The sequence below is a fragment of the Gopherus flavomarginatus genome, chromosome 8, assembly GCF_025201925.1.
Source record: "Gopherus flavomarginatus isolate rGopFla2 chromosome 8, rGopFla2.mat.asm, whole genome shotgun sequence".
Classification (NCBI taxonomy): domain Eukaryota; kingdom Metazoa; phylum Chordata; order Testudines; family Testudinidae; genus Gopherus; species Gopherus flavomarginatus.
Window position 1 is genome coordinate 107,150,945 of NC_066624.1, and position 26,699 is coordinate 107,177,643.

The 26,699-nt window shown below is 47.2% G+C and overlaps 1 protein-coding gene across 4 annotated transcripts in view; it reads right to left on the reverse strand.

The window, feature by feature from the left end:
- The window catches only part of VWA5B2 (von Willebrand factor A domain containing 5B2), a 57,183-nt gene extending 30,930 nt beyond the window's left edge, over window positions 1-26,253 (reverse strand). For 3 of the 4 annotated variants that reach the window (XM_050964261.1, XM_050964262.1, XM_050964258.1), the window contains exons 1-3: window positions 25,300-26,253; window positions 8,841-9,017; window positions 7,370-7,531 (exon numbers count right to left, since the gene is read on the reverse strand). In XM_050964261.1, the coding sequence (XP_050820218.1) occupies window positions 7,370-7,531; window positions 8,841-8,979 (301 nt within the window). In that variant the 5' untranslated portion in view covers window positions 8,980-9,017; window positions 25,300-26,253. The remainder of the gene's footprint in view (window positions 1-7,369; window positions 7,532-8,840; window positions 9,018-25,299) is intronic. The other variant, XM_050964260.1, reaches the window with a different exon arrangement.
- Between the last annotated feature and the right edge of the window lie 446 nt (window positions 26,254-26,699).

The window sequence follows — 26,699 nt, forward strand, 5'->3', positions numbered from 1 at the left end:
TGCTCATTTCTCATGCCATAAGTGGCTCTCCATCATCTGCAACTGCTCCATGAACACCACCTACAAGCTTTAATTGGTTCTCACTATGTCCCACAGCAATCTTTGTCCTCCAAGAAATCGTCACATTCCCCCCAGATTCCGTTCTTCTTACAGTTCTGCAAATACCAGAGGATCATGCCTCCTGTGCTTGCAACGCTCATGACAATAGTGCAGAGAGCTATGAGGGTTTCATGCTTATGTCAGATACGATGGACTGTGAGAAAGGTTCATGGGATTTTTTAAAAAGGTGCAAAAATTATGGGATACAGATGACATTATGAGATGAAGACAGTTGCACACTGGGAAGTTGACCCCTTACTCCCGGTGACCTCTGTGAGGCTCTTTTTTGCCCCACCATCCATTGCTAACATTTCCCAAAAGACAATGCACTGGATGGCGGCAAGTTGCACACTGGGATACCTACCAATGGTGCAACCACACTGTGCATCGACAAAAGCATGCCTGGTGAGTACGCCAACGCAAGGAGCCTAGTATGCACGCGCATAAGCAATATACTAACTGCAACAGCTTTATGCCGAACTGGATGTGGAAGGTGAGGGGCAGCCAAATGAAGGAATTCAATCAGTGGAGTGGAGTGGTCAGGAAAGGAGGATGGATGTTAGCTTCGGTGTTCACGGTGGAGTAGAAGGGAGAATCTGGGAGGCCAGAGGAGAGGAGAAGGTTGCAGTCATGGCAGGAGATGACAAAGAGCAGGTTTTGATGGAGGAATGGAGAGTCAGGGATGGATTTTTGAGATCTTATAAGCAGGAACTGAAAGGATCTTTTAATACTGAATGGTGGGGAGCGGGAGACAGAAAGAAGGGCACGGAAGATGTTCCCTGAGGAGAAAGATGACGTCATCACTGCAAAAGGAGGGGGATGGTTTTAGGGGAATACATGGAGTTCAGGTTCAAACATATTGAGTTTGAGATAGACTGTGTAGGGGATATTTGGACAACCAGAGATGTAGAACTAAACTTTCAGAATGAAATACTGGAGATATGACATGTCCAGGAGGAAAGACTGCAGACGTGAGATGGAGAAGAGTGGGTGATGTTGGTGCTGCAGAATTAGACTTGGGAGTCACTGGCAAAGAGATAGTAGCTGAAACTACTGGGATAGATGAGGTCACCCACAGAAAAAGCAAAGAGGCAGAAGAGAAAGGGAATGAGAACAGAGCTCGTATCTTGATGTATGTCAATAAACAGAGGGAGAGAAGAGGAAAAGAAGCCACTAGGGGAGACACTGAAGGAGTGCACAGGGATAGGAGAAACAGTAGGACTGAACTGAGAAGCAAATGTCCCGGAGGAAGAAGCAGCAGTGATTGACTGTTACAAGCAGCAGAAGATAGAGGAGGAGAAAAGAGAGGAGAGCCTGAAGATTATTAATGAGCTAAACCAGCAGTTTCAGTGGAGGAGACAGGACAGAAGCTGGCTTGCATGGCACACAAGAGAATTAGAGCAGACAATGTCAGGACAGCTGGAACTGGTGGCACATTCTAGTTGCTCGGAGGCAAAGGATAATAGTGAGACAGAGTCACAAAGAGGTGTCTATAAGCTCATATTCAAAAGCTGAGGGAAAGCAATTAAATGTTAATGGGGATGAGGACTATCCCTTTTTCAAAGACAGGCTTGCCCAGGACCGCAGGTTCAGGAGAATCAGCCCTCACCCACTGACAAACCCGCTGGCACTGGGATGCTGGTACTGGAGGGATCAACCCCAAATTACAGACTGTCCTACTATGGGACAGCGGATTCAGGGAGGAAGAACAGTTTATTTCAGAGAACGCCCACACCCCATCACTCCTCCTACCCGCAGGTAGGACAGCTCTCACCTCAGCACCTGCCCTGACAGGGAGAAGAGTCGGTTTTAATTTGTCCTGAACAAACCTCAAAGGATTCAGTGTTTCAGTTCCCTTGGCAGCATCCGGAAATTCATATGCTGCTTCTCCAAACTTTATTGGCTGAACTCATGAGTGGGGTTTCTGGCCAGACTCCCAGCATCTCTTGGTTCCAGCTATGTTAGCATTGCTTTGTGAATCACCTTTCCAGGGGAGGTTGGGATCCCCTACCCCAGGTGACACATCATAGGTGCCGACGCCTTGGGTGCTCCAACCCTGGAGCACCCACAGAAAAAAATTAGTGAGTGCTTAGCATCCACCGGCAATAGTGATGCTGCAGCCCCAGTCAGGGGTCAGCAGTTCCTGAGCAGCCCCACCTATACCAATCAGCTGATAGACTACATCACCAATCAACTGTTTGGTGGGCTCCCCTGAATGCAGCCCCACCCTGCCTATCAGCTGTTCTGCAGCCTCTGGACTGGCTGCAGCAGAGGCTGACCCAGTCCTACATCAGCCCTCAGTAGGGGGTGGGGACCCTTCTCCAGCAGCCTCAGGGAGCAGCTCCAGCCAGGATTAGGGGTGGGCTGTGGGGGCCTGGGGCCTGGCCCCTAGCCCTGGCCCTGGCCCCACCCAGACTCCACCCCCTCCGTGCCCCTATTGGCCCTGCCCCTGGCCCTGCCCCCAGTCCCTCCTTGACTCCCCCCCACCCCTACTGGTCCCCTTCCCAAATCCCCGCCCTAGCCCCACCTCCTCCCCCAAGTGCACTGCATTCCCCCTCCTCCCTCCCAGGTTTGCCGTGCAAATCAGCTGTTTCACGGCAGAAGCATTGGGAGGGAGGGGGGAGAAGCAGGACCCAGCAGTGCGTTCAGGGAAGGAGGTAGTGGTGGAGCGGGGGTGGAGGCAGGGCCAGCTTTAGGAAGTGCGGGGCCCAATTCGAACAGTTTCGACAGGGCCCTAGCAGGGATGACTATCAAAAAAAAAATGTAAAAAACACATGGGGCTTGTACTCACCAGGCAGTGCTCCAAGTCTTCGGCAGCAGGTCCTTCACTCGCTCCGGGTCTTCAGCGGCGCTGAAGGACTTGCCACCGAAGACCCAGAGCAAGCAAAGGACCCACCGCCAAAGTGCCGCCAAAGACCCGGAGCGCTGCCAGGTGAGTAAAAATTAAAAAGGCGCCTCTATCCAGGGAAGAGATTCTCACTGGGCGCGGGGCCCTCTTAGGTGTGGGGCGCGATTCGGGGGAATTGGTGGAATTGGCCTACAACTGGTCCTGGGCGGAGGTGAGCTGGGACGGGAGGGCGGGGAGCTGCCGGTGGGTGCTGAGCACCCACCAATTTTTCCCCCTGGAGCACCCACGGAGTTGGTGCCTACGGGGCACAGGGCTCCCTCTGTTCTGCAGAAGCCCAGCCTCATCAGCAGCAGTGAGATCTTGCTTACCTGGGTTGGATGGCTCCACCTCCTACGCAGATCTCCAGGGCAGGCTCCAGCTCCCAGTCGGCTCCAACTGCAGGCAGCACTAGGTGAGTCCAGGCAGAGGGAGCCTGGCTGGGGGTGGGTATGGCCCACTGCAGTGGTGGGAGAGGGGAGGCCACCATAGGCACAATTTGGGGGTGATGGGGCATGCAGAATCACTGCCACTGCCTTCCCACATTTCTGCCAGTGCTGAGCTGCTCTGCTCCTGTGGGAAAGGGTCTGTTCTCACAGGTGCCATTGGGTGGGGGGACTGTCCTGGCCCCCCAGAATAGTAAAAATCTGGGGGCAAATCTGTCTCTCTCATCCCTCCCTTCTACCCATGCATCCTTTATCCAAAATACTCATTTGGCACTGAAGTTAAATAGGTGTTAACAAAATCAGACAAAACAGAGTTTTTCAAAGTGATTTAAAATCCCGTCCCCTCTCCATTGCTCAATTTTCTGTCTCTTGACTCTTGTGACTCCATGCATTTGAAGTGGTTTTTTACCCACAAAAGCTTATGTCCAAATAAATCTGTTAGGGCTTGTCTACATCAGAAAGTTGCAGCGCTGGTGAGGGAGTTACAGCGCTGCAACTTAGGAGGTGTACACATCTGCAGGGCACCACCAGCGCTGCAACTCCCTGTTTGCAGCGCTGGCCGTACTCCCGTTTTGTCTCGGGTGTAGAGGATCCAGCGCTGGTGATCCAGCGCTGGTAATCAAGTATAGACACTTACCAGCGCTTTTCTTGACCTCCGTGGAATAAGCAGGTATCCCAGCATACCTGAGGAAGCCTCTGGTAATCAAGCTGGTCTCCTTCCCCGTCTTGCTCTCGCGTTCCCCGAACCCCGAGCAAGCAGGTCTCCTTCCCTGAGGTTTGCTGGGTGGTTCGGGGAACGCGAGAGCAAACCGCGGCGAAGCTGGTCTCCTTTCCCGGTTTGCTCTCGCGTTCCCCGAACCCCCGAGCAAGCAGGTCTCCTTCCCTGCGGTTTGCAGGGTGGTTCGGGGAACGCGAGAGCAAACCGCGGCGAAGCTGGTCTCCTTTCCCGGTTTGCTCTCTCGTTCCCCGAACTCCCGAGCAAGCAGGTCTCCTTCCCTGCGGTTTGCAGGGTGGTTCGGGGAACGCGAGAGCAAACCGCGGCGAAGCTGGTCTCCTTTCCCGGTTTGCTCTCTCGTTCCCCGAACCCCCGAGCAAGCAGGTCTCCTTCCCTGCGGTTTGCAGGGTGGTTCGGGGAACGCGAGAGCAAACCGGGAAAGGAGACCAGCTTCGCCGCGGTTTGCTCTCGCGTTCCCCGAACAAGCAGGTCTCCTTCCCTGCGGTTTGCAGGGTGGTTCGGGGAACGCGAGAGCAAACCGCGGCGAAGCTGGTCTCCTTTCCCGGTTTGCTCTCTCGTTCCCCGAACCCCCGAGCAAGCAGGTCTCCTTCCCTGCGGTTTGCAGGGGGGTTCGGGGAACGCGAGAGCAAACCGCGGCGAAGCTGGTCTCCTTTCCCGGTTTGCTCTCGCGTTCCCCGAACCCCCCTTGAAGCCGCCCAACAGCGCTGCAGTGTGGCCACATCTAACACCACTTGCAGCGCTGGTTGCTGTAAGTGTGGCCACTCTGCAGCGCTGGCCCTATACAGCTGTACTAATACAGCTGTAACAACCAGCGCTGCAAAATTTTAGATGTAGACATGGCCTTAGTCTTTAAAGTGCCACCAGACTCTTCACTGTTTTTGTGGATACAGACTAACAGGGCTACCCCTGATACTTGACTCTTGTGATGTTATCATTTCACTAGTTCTCCTGTTATCATAGGCTTTGTCCAGACTAGCATTTGTCCTCCTGTTGTAATTGATTGCCAATTGCTTGTTAAGTGACTCGAAATGCTAATCTAGCTGCAAACATTTGCAGAATATCAGGACAAGGGGGTTCAGCCTGGACAAACCACAAAACTTTGTGCTACAGAACAAACATTTGTGGAGAGCCTCAGTTATTAACACAATTAGCATTTACAATCAATCAGTTCAAATTATAACAGGAGCACCAACTTTAGGCTAGACAAAGCCAAAGCATGAGTCCTCCAGGCTAGACAGGACCTGGATTTTTAATATAAAAGGAGATACCATAAATGTATCTTACTCCCCAAAACAAACAAATGTATCAACAAAACAAAAAACACCTAGGACCCCAAATCTTCATGCCTTCTTTACACATCAAAAGAAAATCAAACAAAGGCACAGTCTCAGTTATTGCCCTTTTACAGATCACCTTTAAAAATTAAATGATCTTTTACATTCCTAATTCCCCCAAATCGGGGTAACTGCCACCTTCGTGGGGCTGAAAGACTGTACCTCGGTGTGAATATTTGTTCCTTTCCACTGTTGGATGTACATATAGAACAGTGCTGGGAGCACAGCTGAATAGGTTAGGGTAAAAGCAAGCTGACTGGGGGGAAAAAGCCCTCAAAAGAGCCTTGTCTTGAAAATAGCGACGGGGATGGTTTAGTAGTCAAGATTTCTGAGGCCGGATAAGTGAGATACAGTCCCACTAAAAAAATCATATAACATCCAAATTTTACACTTCTTATAACTTTTTTTTTTTTAAACACTTACTTCGGGCTCAACTATGGCTCTGATGCTAGTATTCTCTCGGGATCAGTTGTGGGTAATTTCCACCACCCACTTCCCTTTTGGGCAAACAATAATTAAAAACCTATTCAAGGGCTGGGGTAGAATTTATGGTGCAAATTTAGGTTATTTGATCAAGAGGTTCCCAATATATGTCCTCCCCCTGCATTATGAGCTTCTTTTAATTTTCAAAGTACTCTAAAATCCACACGCATAATGAGATTATCTAGGATATTGGTATGCCACAACAGGGGCAATGGTGAACATTTGGAGTAATTTGGTTCAGCATTCCTCATATACTGTCCGCCCCAATAAGAAGATTTTAATATTCCAGTTGCTCTAAAACTGACAAGCAGAGTGAGATTATCTTCCACAACTGAAACTGAGGTAGAAGGGAAGTCCCATTGAGATGAATGGGTCATTTCACACCACCCAGAGCTATTGTGTTAAACTATTCATCTCTTTGGAGCACCCTAATTCATCTGAGCACACCCAACTGAGGTGAATGGGCCATTCCGCACATCAACAGTACTCCTGTACTGCAGAGGGCTGTGCAGAGCTCATTCCTTTACACTAGCTCCCTAAAGTAGATACAAAATCTGGGGCTCCCAGTCCCTGCTATTCCTCTTGCTGCCTCCAGCTGGTAGATGTGTTCCTAAAGTGGCAGATCATTCCCCACCCAAAGGTGCCCTCCAGTCATGCCCCTCACTAACACCTCTTCCTCAAGAAACAAAGGAAATTAACTGCCCAAAAACATGGTTAATGCAGGCCTTGTTTACACTAAAGCGCCTTTGCCAGTATAGCTATGCCAGCTAGACTCACCCCTGCTTAGTACCTTCTTCACCTCAAGAAGTGTGTTTCAGATTCTTGCTGGCACTGCCAGTCTGACATGCCTTCTCTGGCTTTCAGATTGCGTTTATATCTGCTGGTGAACCACAGCACCCCTCAGACTGCTGCCCAGGCTGGTGAACCACCTGTGGTTCATTAATTTTATACCATTACCAGTGTAATTCCACTGATTCCATTGGGGTTGTTCCTGATTTACAATACAATGCTCAAGCACCCATGGAAAAAAATAGTAGGGATGGTTCAGCACCCACCAACCACAGCCATTCAGCTGTTTGGCAGAGAGCTGGCATGAGGCCTGGGAGGAGAGGGCAGAGCAGGGACAAGAAGGGGTGGCATGAGAGCGGGGCCCTGAGGGAGAGGGCGGAGCAGAGACAGGAAGAGGTGGAGTGGGGCAGGGCCTTGGGGCGGAGCACCTACCGGGAAAAATAAAAGTCAGCACCTATGCTAAATGTAACTTCTCAGCCTTCAGGAAGCTCTTGGATTCCATCTGTACTTATCTGAGTAACCCTTGACTTTGACAAAATTTTAGCCACCCCCTTGTCCTAATATGGCTAGGTGACGTGTTACCACCCAACATACCTACCGTTGGGGCACAGGAATGGCTGGCCCAAACTGGGGCTGCAGTCAACACAGCAGTCCTCTGCTCGGTGTCGATTCTGGATCTGGAAGGTGATGCTTCTGCTTCCTGTTACAGCTTCAAAACCCGCTACCACCTCAGACTCCTCCAGCGGATAGATGAACACACCTATAGAGGGCAGCAGAAAAAGAATTCTCAGGCTGAGACCTCAAAAGCTACCAGATGGAAACCAGCCTGACTCAGAACAGATTCCACCCTTAAGCTCAATGTTCCCAGGCTGCACTATGTTATTGTCATAGATTATCAGGGTTGGAAGGGACCTCAGGAGGTCATCTAGTCCAACCCCCTGCCCAAAGCAGGACCAATCCCCAGACAGATTTTTATCCCAGTTCCCTAAATGGCCCTTTCAAGGATTAAACTCTTAGCCCTGGGTTTAGCAGACCAATGCTCAAACCAATGAGCTATCCCTCCCCCCTAGTGCTTCACCACAAATTCTGCTTTAGAGCTGGTGAAAGGTCCTGGAGAGCATCCACCTCCATTTATCCTCAGTGCAGCTACAGCACTGGCAATTGCAACATCAGCTTCTCCCATGTTCCACATCCCCAAACATGTCTGATCTCTGCCCTGAAGGCAATCCCTCTATGTTGGAGAAAAGAGTTCAGATTCAGTTTGTTTATTCGGTCCTTGTCCCAACAAGGGGGGCAAATCTGATGGTGGCTTTTGTGATGTGGACTCCTGCCCTCTGGTAACTGGACTGAGACTCACTAACTCACTTCACCTCCTAAACCACTGAACAGCCATCACATGGAAACGACTTGCTCACTATTCCCAACATGGACAGAATAGAGCAATTGACTGACTGACGCAAGGTTTTGTATCCCAGTTCTAGTCCCCTTGAGCTAGCCAGTCCTCCAACAAGGGATTCTTAATCTCCAGGATACAGTAAGGCAACTAGGAAACTGCTCCAGATCCATTTTAGTATCTACTTAATGCACAAGAGGGTGCCTAGCCATTTAAATGCACAACAGCCTGGCTATTTGTCATCTTGTTGAAAGGTGATTGGATCAGTGCCTCCTGGATGCAAACCAGCTCAGATTCACCTATGATATGATCAGGGAGAAGGAAAGCCCAGTGCTTCCACCTCTTCTTACTCATGGGCTGTGCTGGGTTTGGGAAGGATCCTTCTGCCAATCTAGCATTCATGTACTGTCAAACATGTGTATTAAGCTGCCTCCTACGGGAACATGCTCGGTTTGCTTCTGCGTATATCAGTTCCCTATACTGACTATCCTATACTGGGTCTCCTCCTTTAGCTCACTAAGTAGAGGCAAGAGTTCAAGAGACCAAGGATGAACAGGTAGAGGGTGAGTGCAGCACTGCTCCACATAAAGATAGGTCAGACCTGCTCCTATATCCCAGCAATCTGCTAGTTAAGTAGGTATAACTTACTCTTTAGCTCTAGATAGATGCATCTTACCTTCTACAGGATCCTCCTCTGAGTTGATGTAAGTGAGGTGAGCAGTGACTCCCAGGGAGTACCCATTGGCACAGGCCTTTACGCATGAGCTCTTCAAAGGGAGAGCTGTCCAGGTAGCTAGAGAATACAAGCCTGGCATGGTCTCTAGGCACAGCTACCAGGTCCTGCCAGCTGGGGCTATAAAGAGAAGGTGAACCAACACAAGGAAGCACTGAAGTTTGAAGGCAAGGAGAGGTCAGACTGAATGTTCTTTAACTACCAGGAGAGCTTCAGAAGTCTGTAATGAAGTGGGGTTAATAAGTCAACCGCAAGATTAGAATGAATCTTGTGATGAATAAAGCTGGTGATTTTACACTATTCTTCCTTCCTCAATTCCTCCCCCCAGTCCCCCGCTCCTTGGATTTCCATGATGCTTTGCTCTCCTGGATCTTCTCATCTTTCCTCTCAGACTCTCTCCTCTGCCCCCTTTCTCCATCACCCGTGACAATTCCAATCACTCCAGTGTACAGCCTCAGGGTACCAGTCAACTCCTTTCTCCCCTTCTCTCCTCACATCTCAGTTCTAATCAGGTCTTGTTACTTTGTACTCTGCAACTTCTCTACTGTCCTTTCATCTCCATCCCGACCTTCATCTAAAACCCTCACCTGGGCCTTGGTCCTCTCTCACCTCAGCTATTCAATCTTCTCCTCTCAAGCATCCCTGAATCTCATCTTGCTCCCCTCCAATCTATCTAAAGTGCAACACCAAATTCTCCTATCACACTTCTCTGACCATTCCACTCCACTTCTGAGCCCCCTCTCTGACTTCCCCTAGCCTGTTGTATTACATCCTTCTCATCCATCATCCTCACCTCTAGGATCATGTATATGTCTCTGCCTTCATTTCTCCTTTTCTCTCCTTTGCTCCTGCTACGGCACTATCCTATTTTCCCTCTCTGTATTCCTCCTCCACGCCCACCTTCATGCCTTCTCCATGCCATTATGCTCTTATACTTGGAACAAGCTCGCCCTGCTCATGCACCAAACCACCTCCCTCTCTTCACAACATTTTTTCGGGCAAGCCTTCCAATAATGAGCATTGCACAATTCCTCCAGCACCTCAAGTTCACGCCAGCACTCTCTAGAGTGAGGTCTCTAAACTCTGCATTGTCTGCATCTAGACTTTATTGCAAGACTGAGTCTTCTTATGTTTTGTACGGGGCTAAGCATACTGCTGGTTCTCAAAACACAGCCCTAGGGACCTGAGGAAGGTAGCATCATGCTGCCAGGCTGAGCAGCCACTCAGGGAGTGCTCACTGGCCACAACGGCAGCAGAATTAAATAAGCCCACAGGCTAAGCAGGGCAAGGACTTCCTCAGCCCCTGTATTTAATGGAAATTAAGAGAAAAATCCCAGTTTCTGTGGCCCTTCGGAATGGATTTGACAGAGAAAAAAAGCAACACAAGGACTGATTCTAAGCATGGTTGGGATCAAATAGCCATGCACTTGCTCTCTGTTTATTTTTCCATGTCAGCAGCAGCTGAGCACTCAGCCTAAACTTTCCAATGAAACCAGTGCTAGCTGCTAAGATCTCCATAGCCATAGGGGGCCTATATAGACACTGAAGGCAAAAGATTCATCCCAGACTATGCTCCATGCTCTCTTCTGCTGTCTTTAGGGACCGGACATCAGGAGACACCAAACCATGCTTCAGCCTTAAAGTACATGCCTTATCTGCTGTTCCCATCCCTGTCAGCTACCCACAAAGGTTACCAGGGTAATTGATAAACAAGTGAAGGGAAAAAACACACAGAGTAGCTAGGACAAAACAGAGACTGCAGTCTCTGTTTATTGGGGGATTAATAATTAACAACCAAGTCAACACTAAATCTGAGACAACATAGCAGGGAAGGAATTGTGGGAGGATGCATCCCTCGCACAGCTGGGATCTCAGCAATGCCCTCAGGCAGATCACGCAGAGTCCACTTCTGGCCACAGCAGCTCCCAGGTACTGCCTACCGTCTAGCTGTGGTCACTTACCCTGAGAAAAGTCCATGAATTATACCAAAAGGTCAGGACACCAGCCCATCCCTGAGGCCATCAAACTTTCCCACTCCATTCCTACTTCCAGTTCCTGATATCGACTCAAAAATAGGAGTACTTGTGGCACCTTAGAGACTAACAAATTTATTTCAGCATAAGCTTTCGTGGGCTACAGCTTACTTCTTTGGATGCATAGAATGGAACACACAGACAGAAGATATTTATACATACAGAGAACATGAAAAGGTGGAAGTATGCATACCAACTGTTAGAGTCCAATCAATTGAGATGAGCTATCATTAGCAGGAGAAAAAAGAAAACAAAACCTTGAAGTGATAATCGAGATGACCCACAGAAGGTGTGAGGAGAACTTAACATAGGGAAATAGATTCAATTAGTGTAGTTCTCTGTATGTATAAATATCTTCTGTCTGTGTGTTCCGAAAAAAGTGGGCTGTAGCCCACAAAAGCTTATTCTGAAATAAATTTGTTAGTCTCTAAGGTGCCACAAGTACTCCTGTTCTTTTTGCGGATACAGACTAACACGGCTGCTACTCTAAAACCTGTCATATCGACTCAGAGACTTTTCCAAAACTATTGCTCTGGCCGAAGGATTTTCCTGTATGAGATGTGAAATGTAATGTTATTTCCACAATGTGCCTCAAGACTCACATGAAGGGACTGCCTGAACCAACAGGCCTCACTGCTTACGTGAAGGGACTGTTTGGCTCATCTTCCACCAATATCCCTCACCCCTTCAGGAAGAGATTGCATAGTCCTGGAATAAGAAAAGGGTTCTGGCTCAGTGTTTCTTCGCAGTTGTACCTGAAGGGATCCCCAAACTGATCAAATCAATGTATTTCCATAAAACATTTGGATATGCCGTAATGCATCTTCCCTGCAAAGAGATTCCTTGGATCCTTCTTCTCCAGACACATGCAGTATTTAGTCTGTGCCCATCCAGCTTGCTACATACCTCACCTCAACTCCCACTCTTGATTCACCCAGATGCATAATGGATAGAGACATCCCAGCATCACTAACGTGTGCTATAGATTTAGCTGCTCTGATTGCACTAGGCTAAGAGAAAAGGGCAAGGCCAGATGGAAACAAAGCATCTGGTTTCATCTCACTCCAGTGGCCTTCATCTCAGGAATTGCAGTTTTATGAGACAGACTGTAATTTAAGATTCCATGTACCCACAATTTATAGGTCAAGGATGCATCTGTTTGGAGCACCTTACGCCACTTGGAAAATGGAGACACTGAAGTGGAGGAGTGATAAACCCTAAACAAGTCTGAGGAGACAGAGCTGTGATCAAGTCAACCACTGTTAAGAGATTAGTAGCTACAAAGGATGGGGACAATGTCCTGGAGCTTTACAGATGAGCATTAGAAAGTACGTACAACCCGGGAAAACATAAATTATCTGAGATTGCCATTACCATCCATCCACCTGCACATCCCATAAAATGTAATTACCAGACAACTTAGATTAGTGCACAGATCCTAGGAGACTGGGAAGTGTGAATCTTGGTAGTAATCCAGCCCTGGCTGTGGACCCTGCTGCATTTAGGAGCTGGGAGTGTGATTCCTAACACTAGAGTCCCGGGGTGAAATCCTGGCTCTGTTCAAGTCAATATCAAAAGTCCTATTGACTTGAACAGAGCCAGGATTTCACCCTGATGTACAGGTAGGGTGACCAGATGTCCCGATTTTTATAGGGACAGTCCCAATTTTGGGGTCTTTTTCTTGTATAGGCTCCTATTACCCCCCACCCCTGTCCCTATTTTTCACACTTGCTGTCTGGTCACCCTACGTACAGGTCCTCCTGGGCTCAGGAGCTGGGAGTTTGAGTCCTGGCACTATTGTGGTGCTGTAGTTCTGGGTGTCATTAAAATTGCTCTGAAGATGATCACAGCAGGTTAGCATTAGAGCTCTGGTGGGGTTCTAGAGCACAGTCGTCCTAATAGGGAACTGCCAGAGGGACACTCCCACTGCTCAAAGTGCCAGCTGGCACTGGGAAGCCAAGCTGATGTACACCTGTTCTGACTATGCCCTCACTAGGCCCCCTTGAGCATTAGCAAAGGGAAAAGAAGGCACCAAGCAAACCCTAGGAATCTGTGGGGGGCTCAGACACATTTCACCTCAGAGCCGCTCCACTTGCTCCCAAGACAGTGTGGTTAATGCGCAACCAGTGAGCCCACTATTTGCCAGGCCCCTGGTTGGCCAGAGCTTCATTTAGCTGTTTACCAGGGAATTACCACAGAGGCTGTACTGGCTGCAGTCTTTACGTTTATTCTACCAAAGTAAACAAGTCCCATCTGGCCCTCTCATGTTTTATGTAGGTTGCAGGGAGCCAGTTGGTAATGAATAAAAACAGATCCACAGGTCCTCACCCTGTGCCCCTCCTCCGCCTATTCCCCCATTGGGAAGCAAATGGTCTGTGGCAGTGTCTGCAAAGACTGCGGGTTCCTACTGCCCTCCCCACAGCATCTCCTCCAAGACAGGTCAGGTCCCCTCACCTGAGCAAGGTGCCAGCCCCTTTCTCTTCTCCTGGATTGCCTATCAAACGGTACGCAGGGAAGCATAACTTGCTAGCTCTTTCTGTCTCCTACCCCACTCCTGCTTGTCACTTCTATCTAAGGGAGCTGTTGTTAATATCTATTTCAGCAGGCAGGGGAAAGAGAATCATAACTGAAAGAGCCAGTATCCCTGCTATGGATCAACTGATTCAGAATCCAGGGGAATAAGCTGTGTGTTGGGAAACAGCCAGGGAAGGTGAGTGGTCGACAGCATCTGTAGTAGATATTGAGAGAAGGGCCAAATCCAGGCCTAGTGTAAGGAAGTGGAAATCCACTGAAGACAGTAAGAGTTAAATCTACTTAAACCAGATCTGAATTTGGCCCAGAGTGTCTGTGAGATCAGGCAATGATAACGAAGTATAAGATATTTTAGCCTCTTTCATCCACGGATCTCAGAACTTTCATTTAAACATTGATTAAGACTCACAATATTCCTGAGAGTTTATTCCTACTGTATTTTTTTAAAATAAATTATAACCTGACATTTCTGTTGCTCCCTTTCACCTTAATGAATCCCAAAGCACTTGCCTGACTGTATTCTAGCTGGAGTGATGGGAATAGTTAAGGATGCTCAAGTGCTTAGAGTTTGAAGGCTCATTTTCAGAAGTTTGTAACTTTGTCAACCTTTTGCATGTTCTACTGAAATTCAGCATGTATATTTCTGTCTAATTTCCCAAGTTATAATGGTTTTGCATATGCAATTTTTTTTAATATGATAAAGCTAATAATCTGCCATGCTTCATTTGCACTACACACAGGAACATAGGCAAACCCAGTGGAAAGTTCCACTGAAAAGGTGATGTCATAACATTACAGTGGACTTTCACATGCATGTGTAAGAAAGTAAAGCAGGAAATCAATGTTAAGGCCATGGTGTGGGGGGGATATTGTCTGTGGTTGTGCATGTAGAATGAAGACAGGGCTTCTATCTCACTGATTGCACATATTATACAGGATAGAGCTTTCTAACACTGTACACAATACAGGGGGGTTGTTCATTGTAAAAAAGTAGGAAATTTCAAAACAAAAGGGTTTGATCTTAAGCTGGTGAAAATCAGGGCAGCATGCCAATTTATGTCAGCTGAGGAGTTGTTCCATACTCTTTAATGACGTGATCATGATTACTTCCCCACAGACCTAACCATATTTAATGACCAGGCTGGACATAGAATGAGGCAGGAGTACAGAGGACCCAAATTTCATTCGCTGCTAAAGTTTTATAGCATGTAACAAATTAATTCAGGGTCCATTGCACCACTGCCTAACTCATTGTTGGAGTTGGAAGATAAGCAGTGTATGGGCCCAGAGGCCATAAATGGAATGAAGAGGATAAGAATAAATAGTGAACAGCTGCCTCGTTCACTGAGCAACAGCCATCTAGCACGCTGTTCCAGAGTAGCAGCCGTGTTAGTCTGTATCCACACAAAGAACAGGAGTACTTGTGGCACCTTACAGACTAACAAATTTATCTGAGTGAGACAGGGATCCTGCAGAAAAGCTGTGTGTATAATTACAGATGATCATAAGGCACACACACAAAGAAGCAGAGCTAAAGTTGTGCAGATAGCCAGACTTTGCAACCTTAACACACTTTTTTTTTTTTTAAGTAGGATACATCAGGGTGCTGGAACAATTTGTATAGTGGGGGTGCTGATAGCCACTGAACCAAACTGCAAACCCTGTATATGATGGAAACCACTTCAAGGCAGAAGGTGCGGCAGCACCCCTACTTCTCGCACCTATGGGATATATAGGAAGTCCTAAACTCAGCTGTGATAACACTCCCAACCCTGAGATGGAATGTAATCACTGTTTAACAGTGTCCAGTGGCAATGCAGAGTAGTTTAGGGCAAGACATGAACAGAATGTGGGGAGACAGAATGTAATCATCTATGCTGGAAGTTAGCCAGTCAAACCCCAACTCATGCAAAACCAGCCATGGGATCCTTATGGAACACAAGTGGTTAGGACTTTGGTTTTACTCCTCAGCCAAAAGACAAAACCTCCAGCAGCACCGCACCCACTGCCATTAACTGTGCCTGAAGAAACAACTCCAGATTGTTCCCTCCTATGAACTTTCTGCTACCAGTTTGCTGTCTCCTTTTTATTGGTGTTGTCGCTTACTCGAGATTCAGAAGGTTAAAAGCGATGCTGACCCACCGGAGGGGATCCTACAGTTCTGAGCATGTGTGCCAATATTGGAGTGCACGCGGAGAGTGAATTTCCTTCACAGCTCAGAATAGGGGACCCCCAGGTCTAGCATGGGCGCAATGGATTCTCTTGTCCCTAATGAACTCAGTTTCCACCCAGCCCAATTTCAGATGTTTGCACAATGGCCCAGATCCTCAAAGGTATTTAAATGACTAATTTTCATTGGCATCAATGGGAGTCAGGCACCTAAATATCTTTGAGGATTCGGACCAAAGTGCTCAGCTTTGTGTTCTTGTCTCTAGGTGTCTCTGTCTAACAGAGGCTGCGCTGTAGGTCTCACAGACCCACCTGAAAATAAAGGAGGACTTGTCTTCCTTAGCAGTGCTGGAAATCAGTCCTTTCTCCTGCTTCCCATCAGGAAATCCTCAAATCACCAGACCAGGGCTGAGCATAAGGTCATTGAAGGCAAGGTCAAACCAACCCTCACATAAAACAAGAACAAGTGTGAATATGCAGATAGCTGTGGGTGAACACACAAAATTGCCATGTCCCCACGCTTACAAGGCACCCACAAGTAGTGAGCATATGCATTCTAGCTCACCTTGCTGAGGGCTGAACGAGGTGGAGGAGACAGGCACAGTGGGGTGAGAGGGGAAGAGAATTTTCCTGGAGACTCTGTGACAGGGGTAGGCAATGCGAGCTGATTTTCAGTGGCACTCACACTGCCTGGGTCCTGGTTACCGGTCCAGGGTGCTCTGCATTTGAATTTAATTTTATATGAAGCTTCTTAAGCATTTTAAAAAACATATTTACTTTACATACAACGCTAGTTTAGTTATATATTATAGACTTATAGAAAGCGACTCTCTAAAAACGTTAACATGTATTAGTGGCACATAAAACCTTAAATTAGAGTGAATACAGGAGGACTCATCGCACCACTTCTGAAAGGTTGCCAACCCCGGCTCTGTGATAAGGACATTAGGCTAAGTAGGGATTATCCTGACCCTTTATGGGCTGCACTGAGACAACAGTCACTAGATCTCAGAGAAGCAGCTCCCACTTCTGACTGGCAAAGAGGGACGCTGTCACAAAAGGTGAAATAAGAAATGCAGCCCTGAGTCCACTGAGACAGAGCCACCCACAAGTTAATCCACATATAGGACATTAAAAAATGGGGCCTCCTACTGGGAGCCATGGGAGTCCCCATCTGTTCCCAATCACATTGCTCAGGTGGGCAGGGAAAAGTGTCATGTTAACAAAGTGTCAGACAGAAACCAAGGAAATACCTCAAAGTCTCTTTGGCTCATGATGCCCCTTCATGTCCAACGCACTGAATCTTAGGGGAATTTGACATCAAGAAGAAACTCACTTGAGCATCTTTTTCATGCGGACTGATCCCAGACAAGCTAAAAGTCTCCATCCCTGCATGGGCGGTGTGTATAACAGGCCAGGAGAATCCCTGCCTTCCCTGAAGCCACTCATAAAATAGAAATCTTTACAACAATAACCAAATGCCAGGAAACAGAGATAACTTTCTTTTCAGCATACCATCAAAGCTGCTAATTCTCATGCCATTGATCCCCAAGCCCAGTAACTCTTAGCCAAAAAAACCCCACAAAGACACCCGAGCGCACTCTCCCCACTTCCCAGCAAAGCCTGATGAGCCAAAGCAGGTGCGGGGGGGGGGGGGGAGATATTGGGGACTTAGAGTATATATAATATAGTATGATGTATTATCATAAATAATTAAAACTACATTTGTCAAATACTTAAGGGCAGGTCAGTCTGCGATGCTGCACCCTTGACTGGAGGGTTATTTCATTGTGTTCATTTGCTTTCTTGCTAATTCAGAAAATTTATTACCGGTCTGCAATGAGTCTCCCAGTCAGCCATGAAAAACATAAGCAAGCAGAAGTCACACACATACACACACACACACACACGTCCCGTTTAGGGGGTCACTGGCTACAATTTACCCCTAGGGTTGGTGGGGAGCCTGAGAAAGCGAAGATCTCACATCCGTCCCCCCAACCACTAGACCTTGTTCAAACCTCCCATTTTCTGCGCTGCAAAGTTGCCTGGCAGGACTGAGTGTTAAGCACTTACCTGGAGGATGACACAGAGTCTGCAGTCCCAACTCGCCCAGTTTCAGATGAATTAAAAACACATAAGAAGGAGGAATGAAATCAGCCCCGTTCTGGATGGTCCCTTGCCTGGGACACTCACCAGAAGCCTGGTCTTTCCTGCCCCTCAGGCTCTTCTTTCTCCTCTCAAGAGGAAAATGATGTGTTCCCTCCCCAGCCTGCTCTCTCTCTCTCTCTCTCTCTCTCACTGCTGCAGACTCCCTCTCTCTCTGGCATTGGCTTCCTCGGTACTGTACTACATCTCTCCCTCCTCAGTGCCAGAAGTAAGGGAGCTGAGCAGCTCCAAGCCCAGCCTAATTAAAGGGCCATACGCACTGGTCTGGCAGCAACTGGGAGGGGACTGAGTCTGCTCTGCATGTGCTGTCTTGTTTCTCAGGGGGATGGTGAACCTTGTCAGAGGTACTTGACGGACAGGCAGAAAAGCAGTAGGGAGCTACAGACTTACACACACAACAAGCAGATTATAGCAGAGACAAGTCTGATCCTTTTGATCCCCGTTTGCAGGCCCAGGTCAGAGGTGTCAGGACAAATGCCTGTTAGGTGGAGGAGGTGAAATCCCAACACATTGCTCATGGCGTGCACAACCCTGTCTCTTATCTACCTCAGACACTAGAGCACCCAGTCCCACCCAGGACTCATTTACCAACTTTCCCTGCCCATAGTCCCAGCATTACACTGCAACCCACTACCCAGATCAAATCCCTCACCTCAACTGACTGAACTCTCTCATTTAATTATACTAACCCCAAACTTCACAGAGGCAAGAATCCAGACAAGCCCTATCAAAGTATTAACACACAGCCTTGTGTCACAATATCAGAAGTAGATCTCAGCTCCCACGGACATCCTCGTTATGGCAAAATTGCACCGCAACTGACAATCAGCACTAGGAAAGGATTGCACAGAATGACAACAGACTCCATAGATTGTCCCAAAACTCAAACTCCAAAAGCTATTTGGAGGTTCGGTTCAACATTTTAAAGCATCTGTTGTGAGCCTCTGCACTTCCTGCTTTCATCACAGTGAAATGCCAGACTAGAGGCAAGCAGGAAGCAGGATAGCAGAATCTCTACGGAGAGCCCTGTCTCATAAGAACATAAGAATGCCAGGGCTGGGTCAGACCAATGGTCCATCTAGCCCAGTGTCCTTTCTTCTGACAGTGGCCAGTGCCACATGCTTCAGAGGGAATGAACAGACCAGGGCAATTTTGAGTGATCCATCACTTGTCATCCAATCCCAGCTTCTGGCAATACAAGGCTTAGGGACTCCCAGAGCAGGGGGTGGCGTCCGTGACCATCTTGGCTAATAGCCATTGATGAAACTATCCTCCATTAATTTGTCTAATTCTTTTTTTAACCTAGTTATACTTTTGGCCTTCACAACATCCCATGGCAACAAGTTCCACACTGCGCCTTGTGTGAAGAAATACTTATGTTTGTTTGAAACCTGCTGCATATTAATTTCTTTGGGTGTCCCCTGGTTCCTGTGTTACGTGAAGGGCTAAATAACACTTTCCTATTCACTTTCGCCACACCAGTCATGACTTTATAGACTTTAGTCATGCCATCCGGCCCCTTAATCATCTCAGGAGATGCAAGTTCACTCAGGAGGGGAAGAAGGACAAATTCTGTGGGAAAGGACCCAGTCTGAGATTCCAGCCTAGAAGACAGCAGCCAGGAAGGGCTGGAAATTTCCATTCCAATCAGGATCAGTTAAAACAGGCAAAGTTTTGGATAGTTTTCTATACTGAACTCCCATTTTATGGGCTTCTCTGTCACTATGTTATAGTCCTGCCTATGCTGTTACCCCATCTTTGTAGAGCTGCTTATACATAATAACCACTATCCTTTTTCATAACACCAAATCCACTGTTGTAGTCATCATTTATCCAGAGCTGAACAGATATAAACATGTAGATCCTGGGAAAGAAACGGAACACATAGGTGAATGGCAACACACATAGGTGGAGCTCAGAGTTCCTCTCTGGGTACAAAAGCCAGAGGTGAAAGTAAGCCGGTCCGGTCCAGTATGGCATACCGGCAAGAGCCGGCACATCATGCCAGACTGGACTGGCTTCTCCAGTGGTGATTTAAAGGGCCCAGGGCTCCAGCCGCTGCGGAGAACCCTAGGCCCTTTAAATCACTGCCGGAGCTCCAGCAGCCGGGCTCGGGCAGGGATTTAAAGGTCCCCGAGCTCTGGACCCAGTGGGGAGTCCCGGGTCCTTTAAAGCACCAACCAAGCCCTGCTGCCAGAGCTCCAGTGGCACTTTAAAGGTTTGGGGCTCCCCACAGCAGACGGAGCCCCAGGCCCTTTAAATCACAACCGGAGCCCGGCTACTAGAGCCCCGGCAGCCAGGTTCTGACAGGGATTTAAAGGGCCCAGGGCTTCCAGCAGCAGATGGAGCCCCAGGCCCTTTAAATTGCCTCCGGAGCCCTGTGCCGCTACCCCAGCCCTAGCCCGAGCCCTGCCACACTGGGGTAGCAGCAGCCGGGCTTCTGTGGTGATTTAAAGGACCCAAAGGTCTGCAGTGGCCGAAGCCCTGGCCCTTTAAATCGACCCTGAACCCCGGGGCTCCCAGCCACCTCTGTAACTTGTAGCTTTGGGGTGATTTAAAGCCCCTGGGGCTCCCAGACACAGTCCCAGGGCCTTTAAACCTTGAAAGCTCCCACCTCTTCCGGTTGAGTCCATGCCCACTCAGGACTCCGGTGTAACAGTAAGTCCTTTAAGTTACTTTCACTCCTGACAAAAGGTTAATCAAGATCCCCTCAGTTCAGCCTAAGTGAGTAGTTCCATGCACTGGCAGAGCTTAGCTTTTCTTTGCCTTCCCTCCTGGGAGGACTAGGGGGGAGAAGGACCTTCTCTTTGATCTGGTACATACATAGTGCTAACTCTTTTCGTCCTGTTGGCTGTGAGCTGAGGAGTCTGCTGACTTTGCCAAAAGAAGCAGATTTGGTCAGTTTACATCTCTAACGAAAATGCATTTCTTCTCCCCATGGAACCCAGTAGCACACCTCTACTGCATTAGAGTGAAAAAAAAAATCCTTTAGTACCCACATTAGCAAATCCATTACCCACTACATCCTGCTGGGCCCTCCCTCATCCCCCAAGGCGTATAGAAAACAGAGTGCAGAGACACTTCTCTTTCCCCTGTGCTATGAAATCATAGGACTTGAAGGAACATCAAGAGATTGTCTAGTCCAGTGCCCTGCACTTGTGGCTGGACTAAGTATTATCTAGACCATTCCTGACAGGTGTTTGTCTAAACTGCTCTTAAAAATCTCCAATGATTGAGATTCCACAATGTCCAACCAAAACCTCCCTTGCTGCAATTTAAGCCCATTGCTTCTTGTCTTATCCTCAGAGGTTAAGAAGAACAAATTTTCTCCCTCTTCCTTGTAACACCTTTTTATGTACTTTAAATCTGTCATCATGTCCCATCTCAGTCTTCTCTTCTCCAGACTAAACAAACCCAATTTTTTTCAATCTTCCCTCATAGGTCATATTTTCTAGACCTTTAATCATTTTTGTTGCTCTTCTCTGGACTTTCTCCAGCTTGTCCACATCTTTTCTGAAATGTAGTGCCCAGAAATGGACACAACACTCCAGTTGAGGCCTAATCAGTGTGGAGTAGAGCAGAAGAATTATTTCTTGTGTCTTACTTACAATACTCCTGCTAATACATCCCAGAATGATGTTCGCTTTTTTTGCAACAGGGTTACACTGTTGACTCATATTTAGCTTATGGTCCACTATGACCCCAGATCCCTTTCCGCAGTACTCCTTCCTAGATGGTCATTTCCCATTTTGTATGTGTGCAACTTATTGTTCCTTCCTAAATGGAGTACTTTGCATTTGTCCTTATTGAATTTCATCCTATTTACTTCAGACTATTTCTCCAGTTTGTCCAGATAATTTTGAATTTTAATCCTATCCTCCATAGCACTTGCAACCCCTCCCAGCGTGGTATTGTCCGCAAACTTTTTAAGTGTACTCTCTAGACCATTATCTAAATAATTGATGAAGATATTGAACAGAACCACACCAAGAACTGATCCCTGCGGGACCCCACTCATTATGTCCTTCCAGCATGACTGTGAACCATCTAAGTTGCATTTCCCTAGTTTGTTTATGAGAAGGTCATGTGAGACAATCTCAGAAGCTTTACTAAGATCAAGATATACCATGTCTTCCACTTCCCCCCATCCACAAGGCTTGTTACCCTGTTAAAAGAAAGCTATCAGGTTGGATTGACAAGATTTGTTCTTGACAAATTCATGCTGACTGCTACTTATCACCTTATCTTCTAAATGTTTGCAAACTGATTGCTTTAATTATTTGCTCCATTATCTTTCCAGGTACAGAAGTTAAGATGACTGGTCTGTAATTCCCCGGGTTGTCCTTATTTCCCTTTTATAGATGGGCACTAGATTTGCCCTTATCCAGTCTTCTGGAATCTCTCCCATCTTCCATGACTTTTACTTGAAGACATCTAACTTGTCTAAGTAATTTTTTACTTTTTCTTTTCCTATTTAACGCTGATCCTACCTCATTTTCACTGACATTCATTATGTTAGATGTCCAATCACCACCAACTTTCTTGATGAAAACCAAAACAACGTTGTCATTAAGCACCTCCGCCATTTCCACATTTTCTGTTGTTATTTCTCCACACACACCATTGAGTAATGGGCCTACCGTCCTTTGTCTTCCTCTTGCTTCTAATGGAGTTGTAGAATGTTTTCTTGTTACCCTTTATGTCTCTAGCTAGTTTGATTTAATTTTGTGCCTTGGCCTTTCTAATTTTGTGTCTACATACTTGTGTTATTTGTTTACATTCATCCTTTGTAATTTGACTTAGTTTCCACTTTTTGTTTGATTTTTAGATCATTTAAGATCTCCTGGGTTTTTAGATCATTGGAGATCTCCTATATATTCTGCAGTATGGTTCTTCCTCACTCCTATAGAACATGTATGCTAAGATCTATAGCATATATACTGCAATATGCTGCTACTTTCCTTGCCTATTTATATACAGTACTGCTACATTTTCTCCCTTGACCATGTAGTATATATATGCTAACCCATATATGCCACCCCTGAAGTACACATACTGCAATATACTAACCTCCATAGTATATTGTATATATTGCAGTATATTTCTCCCACGCCCTGGACAATATATATGTTGTAGTATGCCACCCCCTCCAGCAGTAGTGTAAAAATTCCAGGTGTTTGAGATCTTTATCTAGTCTTCAGAACAGATTCAGATGCTGCAAAACGTAGGCTTTAAATTTTGTAAAAGGATGTTTCTAGCCCTTACAGCTGCTAAGAAAAAATTCCACATGTGACTCAAGTGTAAACTCCTTGGAGTAGGGACAGTGACTCTCAAAGCGTTTTCATGGTGTACAGCATAAGATTATGACTGAGGCCTCCTGGGGCTATTGCAATACACATTAAACAAATAAATAAAATAATAAACAAAATAAAATAAAATAATAAGAAAAAGAATGGATGAGTGATGTCTTCCTAAGGCTGCTGACAGCCTGAAACAGCTGTGAGAGATGTGAACTGCCTCCATACATCTCAATGAGGTGTTAAAGCTAACAACTAGATTTTAAAATAATTTATATGCACATTTGTGTTCCTAGTTTGCACACTTACTGCATGTCCAAATTAAGTAATTGCAAGCACAAACAAATAATAATACAAAAAAGGATAGAAACAGCCGTGGGCCCAAAAGAGTACAACATAATTGTTCACTAGTGAGTAATGCTGAATGGAAAGTAATTTTACTAATTTAGGGACCAATCCTGCCAACATCCGCAGGTGTAACTACACCAGTTCGATGCAACCTTTGGATTCCCTTACACTGGGGGAATCCCCAATTGGCCAGTTAACCTGGTTTTCCATCAGCTTTGTAAGGCCTAAGCAGTGCAAATCAAGATGGAATGGGAGTCACGATCTGGGCCTTTATCCCTGTCTCTCAGACCTTTCATCTTGGGCTTTGTGAACTGAATTGTCCCAAAGGAACACGTCTGACTTAGGGGGTCACAGATGGGGATGTGGTCATAGATGTAGTTGAGTCCTCATCCACTGATGGCCCAAAAGATCAGCCCCAGTACTTTTAACTGAACTATCATTGGAAGCAGACTGGGATGCAGAGTTGTGTCTGTGTAATAATTTACATATTGACAAAAAATGGGCTAGATGCTTGAACAGTTAGATTAGGCCATCTGCGATACAGTTTGCAGAACCAAATCCAGTATTAGGTCAAAAGGTGCAGCTATCCACAAAACTGGCTCTGATTCTGATTTCAACTGACAGGTGAGTTTGTCTGGTAGCTCAAAAAAAGAAGAGGGGAAAGATCAGAAAAGAGGGCTGAGGGACAAGAAGACAATGGGAGGAGAGGGAAAATTCATCATGAAAGATATGAAGGTGCTGGGAGGAGAAGAAAGGGAATAGAAGGAAGAACATGAGGAGAGATGCAAGGAATGGAGTTGGATGACCATATCTAGCCATCTGTATCATGCTACTGTGAAACTGCCACTCCATTTCTGTATGCAGTCTAGTCATAGCCATGTTGGTCCCAGGATCTTAGGGACACATGGTGAGTGAGGTAATATCTTATCAGACCAACTTCTGTTGGTGAGAGAGACAAGCTTTCAAGCCACACAGAGCTCTTCTTCAGATTTGGGAAAAGTACTCCCAGAGTCACGGCCAATGCAAGGTGGATTGTTTAGTACAAGTAGAAGCACATATTCTAAGGGACCAAGGTAGAATGGCCCATTAATGCCTCTGCAGTCAAAAAGAGGCAGTTAGTGGGTTACAAATTACTATAATAAGCCTTCTGGTCATGTTAGAATGAGATGGCTCCTCCCCTCCCACTCTCCATTGTGCTAAATTATTGAAACTTCCCCTCTCCTATCTGGATTGTGCTGAAGTGGGATGTCCCCTTACTTTGCCATCTGAATTGTGCCAAAGACAGAATAAAGGAGATGGCGTGTGCTCAGCAGCCGGAGTAGGAACATGCCCTCTAGGGTGGCAGGACATCCCTCTGCTCTACAGATTTTTAATCCGGGAAGCAAATCCCACACAGCTGCTGCTATGCTCCCATGACAACTGTTATTTTGCCTTTTGATATTAAGCAGCAGAAAGTGCAGTTGACAAGGATCTGTTAATCTGCCGCTTGCCTGAAAGGAATAAGATGTTCCGCAGAGCTCACATGGCTGCTGTAGCCAGGAATCCAGAGGAGTGGAGCACAGCAAGGTGATCCTGCAACAGCTGGTGCCTATAAAACAGGCTTTCCCTAGCCCTACTCTGTGATACAGAACATCCTTCATCTTACTGGTCAACTTCCTAACAACACCCCTGCAAGGATACAAACAGCCTCAAAAAAAGGGAGAGGGAGGGTTTGGAATGTTTTGAAATGATGGATTTTCTACTGTTGAATTTGAGAGCAGAGCTATGCAAATGTGGCATTGTCAATACATTTGATCCAGAGTGAAATTTCATTTTTTCAAGCCTAGTTTTATGCAACAAAATTTGACACACTCGTACCTCCAATCCTCCAAGGAAACAACGAATGTTCCTGGAATTTTCCCTGTGTGGAAGGTCCTCACACTCATAGAGTTCACTTTGTCCACATAAAAGTTGAAGCATAAACATCTTAATTTTTGGTGAGCAAGGAGACAGCCTGATTTCTGATTAGTGGCAAGACTTGCACAAACAGCAAGGATTTCACTCTTCCTTCTGCTTGCCAGTGACTTGGAGCTGCAGGATCATTTAAGAGATGAGCCTCTTTGTGTTGCAGCTGTACATTCAACAGGACCCAGTCACCTGTCTCTGTAAAACAGTCAGGGCTAGCCTTAAAGGGTCTGTTTTGCCAAGTGTTGTGCTGTTCTCTGTATATTTGAGTGAACGATTCCCTCTAGTGGGAAAATCCAGCTATGCCCGTTAAAAAGGCTCTAGCACCCTGTAAATGTTTTCAGTTTCATCCCTTGCTGTTCAGCTTCAGAAATGATAACCCACAGCCAGTAATGACTTAGCATTAACCATAGGTAGGGATGAGCTCCAGCAGAGACAAGGAGCTCCTCTCCACAAGCATCCTTCCCTTCAAACACTACTGTATTACCAGGCATTGCTGACCTTATGGTGCTGTGTGAAGAATTTGTCTCCTGCCGCTCCATCAGTCTCTCGCCCCATCAGCTCCCCCATCACATTGTCCCCCTCCCTTTGCTCCAATCTCAGCACCATCACTCTGCATATTTATGTAATGGGGCCCATCTGCTTTGGAAATATTTCATCCCACACTTGCTATCCTGGCTATCCCGCCACCTCCTTAGGGTGACCAGACGTCCCGATTTTATAGTGACAGTCCAAATTTTGGTGTCGTTTTCTTATATAGGCTCCTATTACCCCCCACTCCCTGCCCTGATTTTTCACATTTGCTGTCTGGTCACCCTACCTCCCATCCCTGTGTGGTGCCATAGCCCTTCCCCCTCCCAACTGCCCCTCCCCCCTCCCTGGGCCATCTGGGGTCTCCCCTCTGCCAACACTGTGCCACAGTCTTCTCAACTGCCCCTCCCCTGTGACGCGCTCCTCCCTCCTTCTCCCAACCCCCCCTTCCCTGTGCCATGGCCCCTCCCTCTCCCAACCCCCCCTTCCGTGTGACATGCTCCTCCCTCCTTCTCCCAACCCCCCCTTCCCTGTGCCATGGCCCCTCCCTCTCCAAACCCCCCCTTCCCTGTGACATGCTCCTCCCTCCTTCTCCCAACCCCCCCTTCCCTGTGCCACGGCCCCTCCCTCTCCCAACCCCCCCTTCCCTGTGACATGCTCCTCCCTCCCTCTCCCAACCCCCCCTTCCCTGTGCCACGGCCCCTCCCTCTCCCAACCCCCCCTTCCCTGTGACGCGCTCCTCCCTCCTTCTCCCAACCCCCCCTTCCCTGTGCCATGGCCCC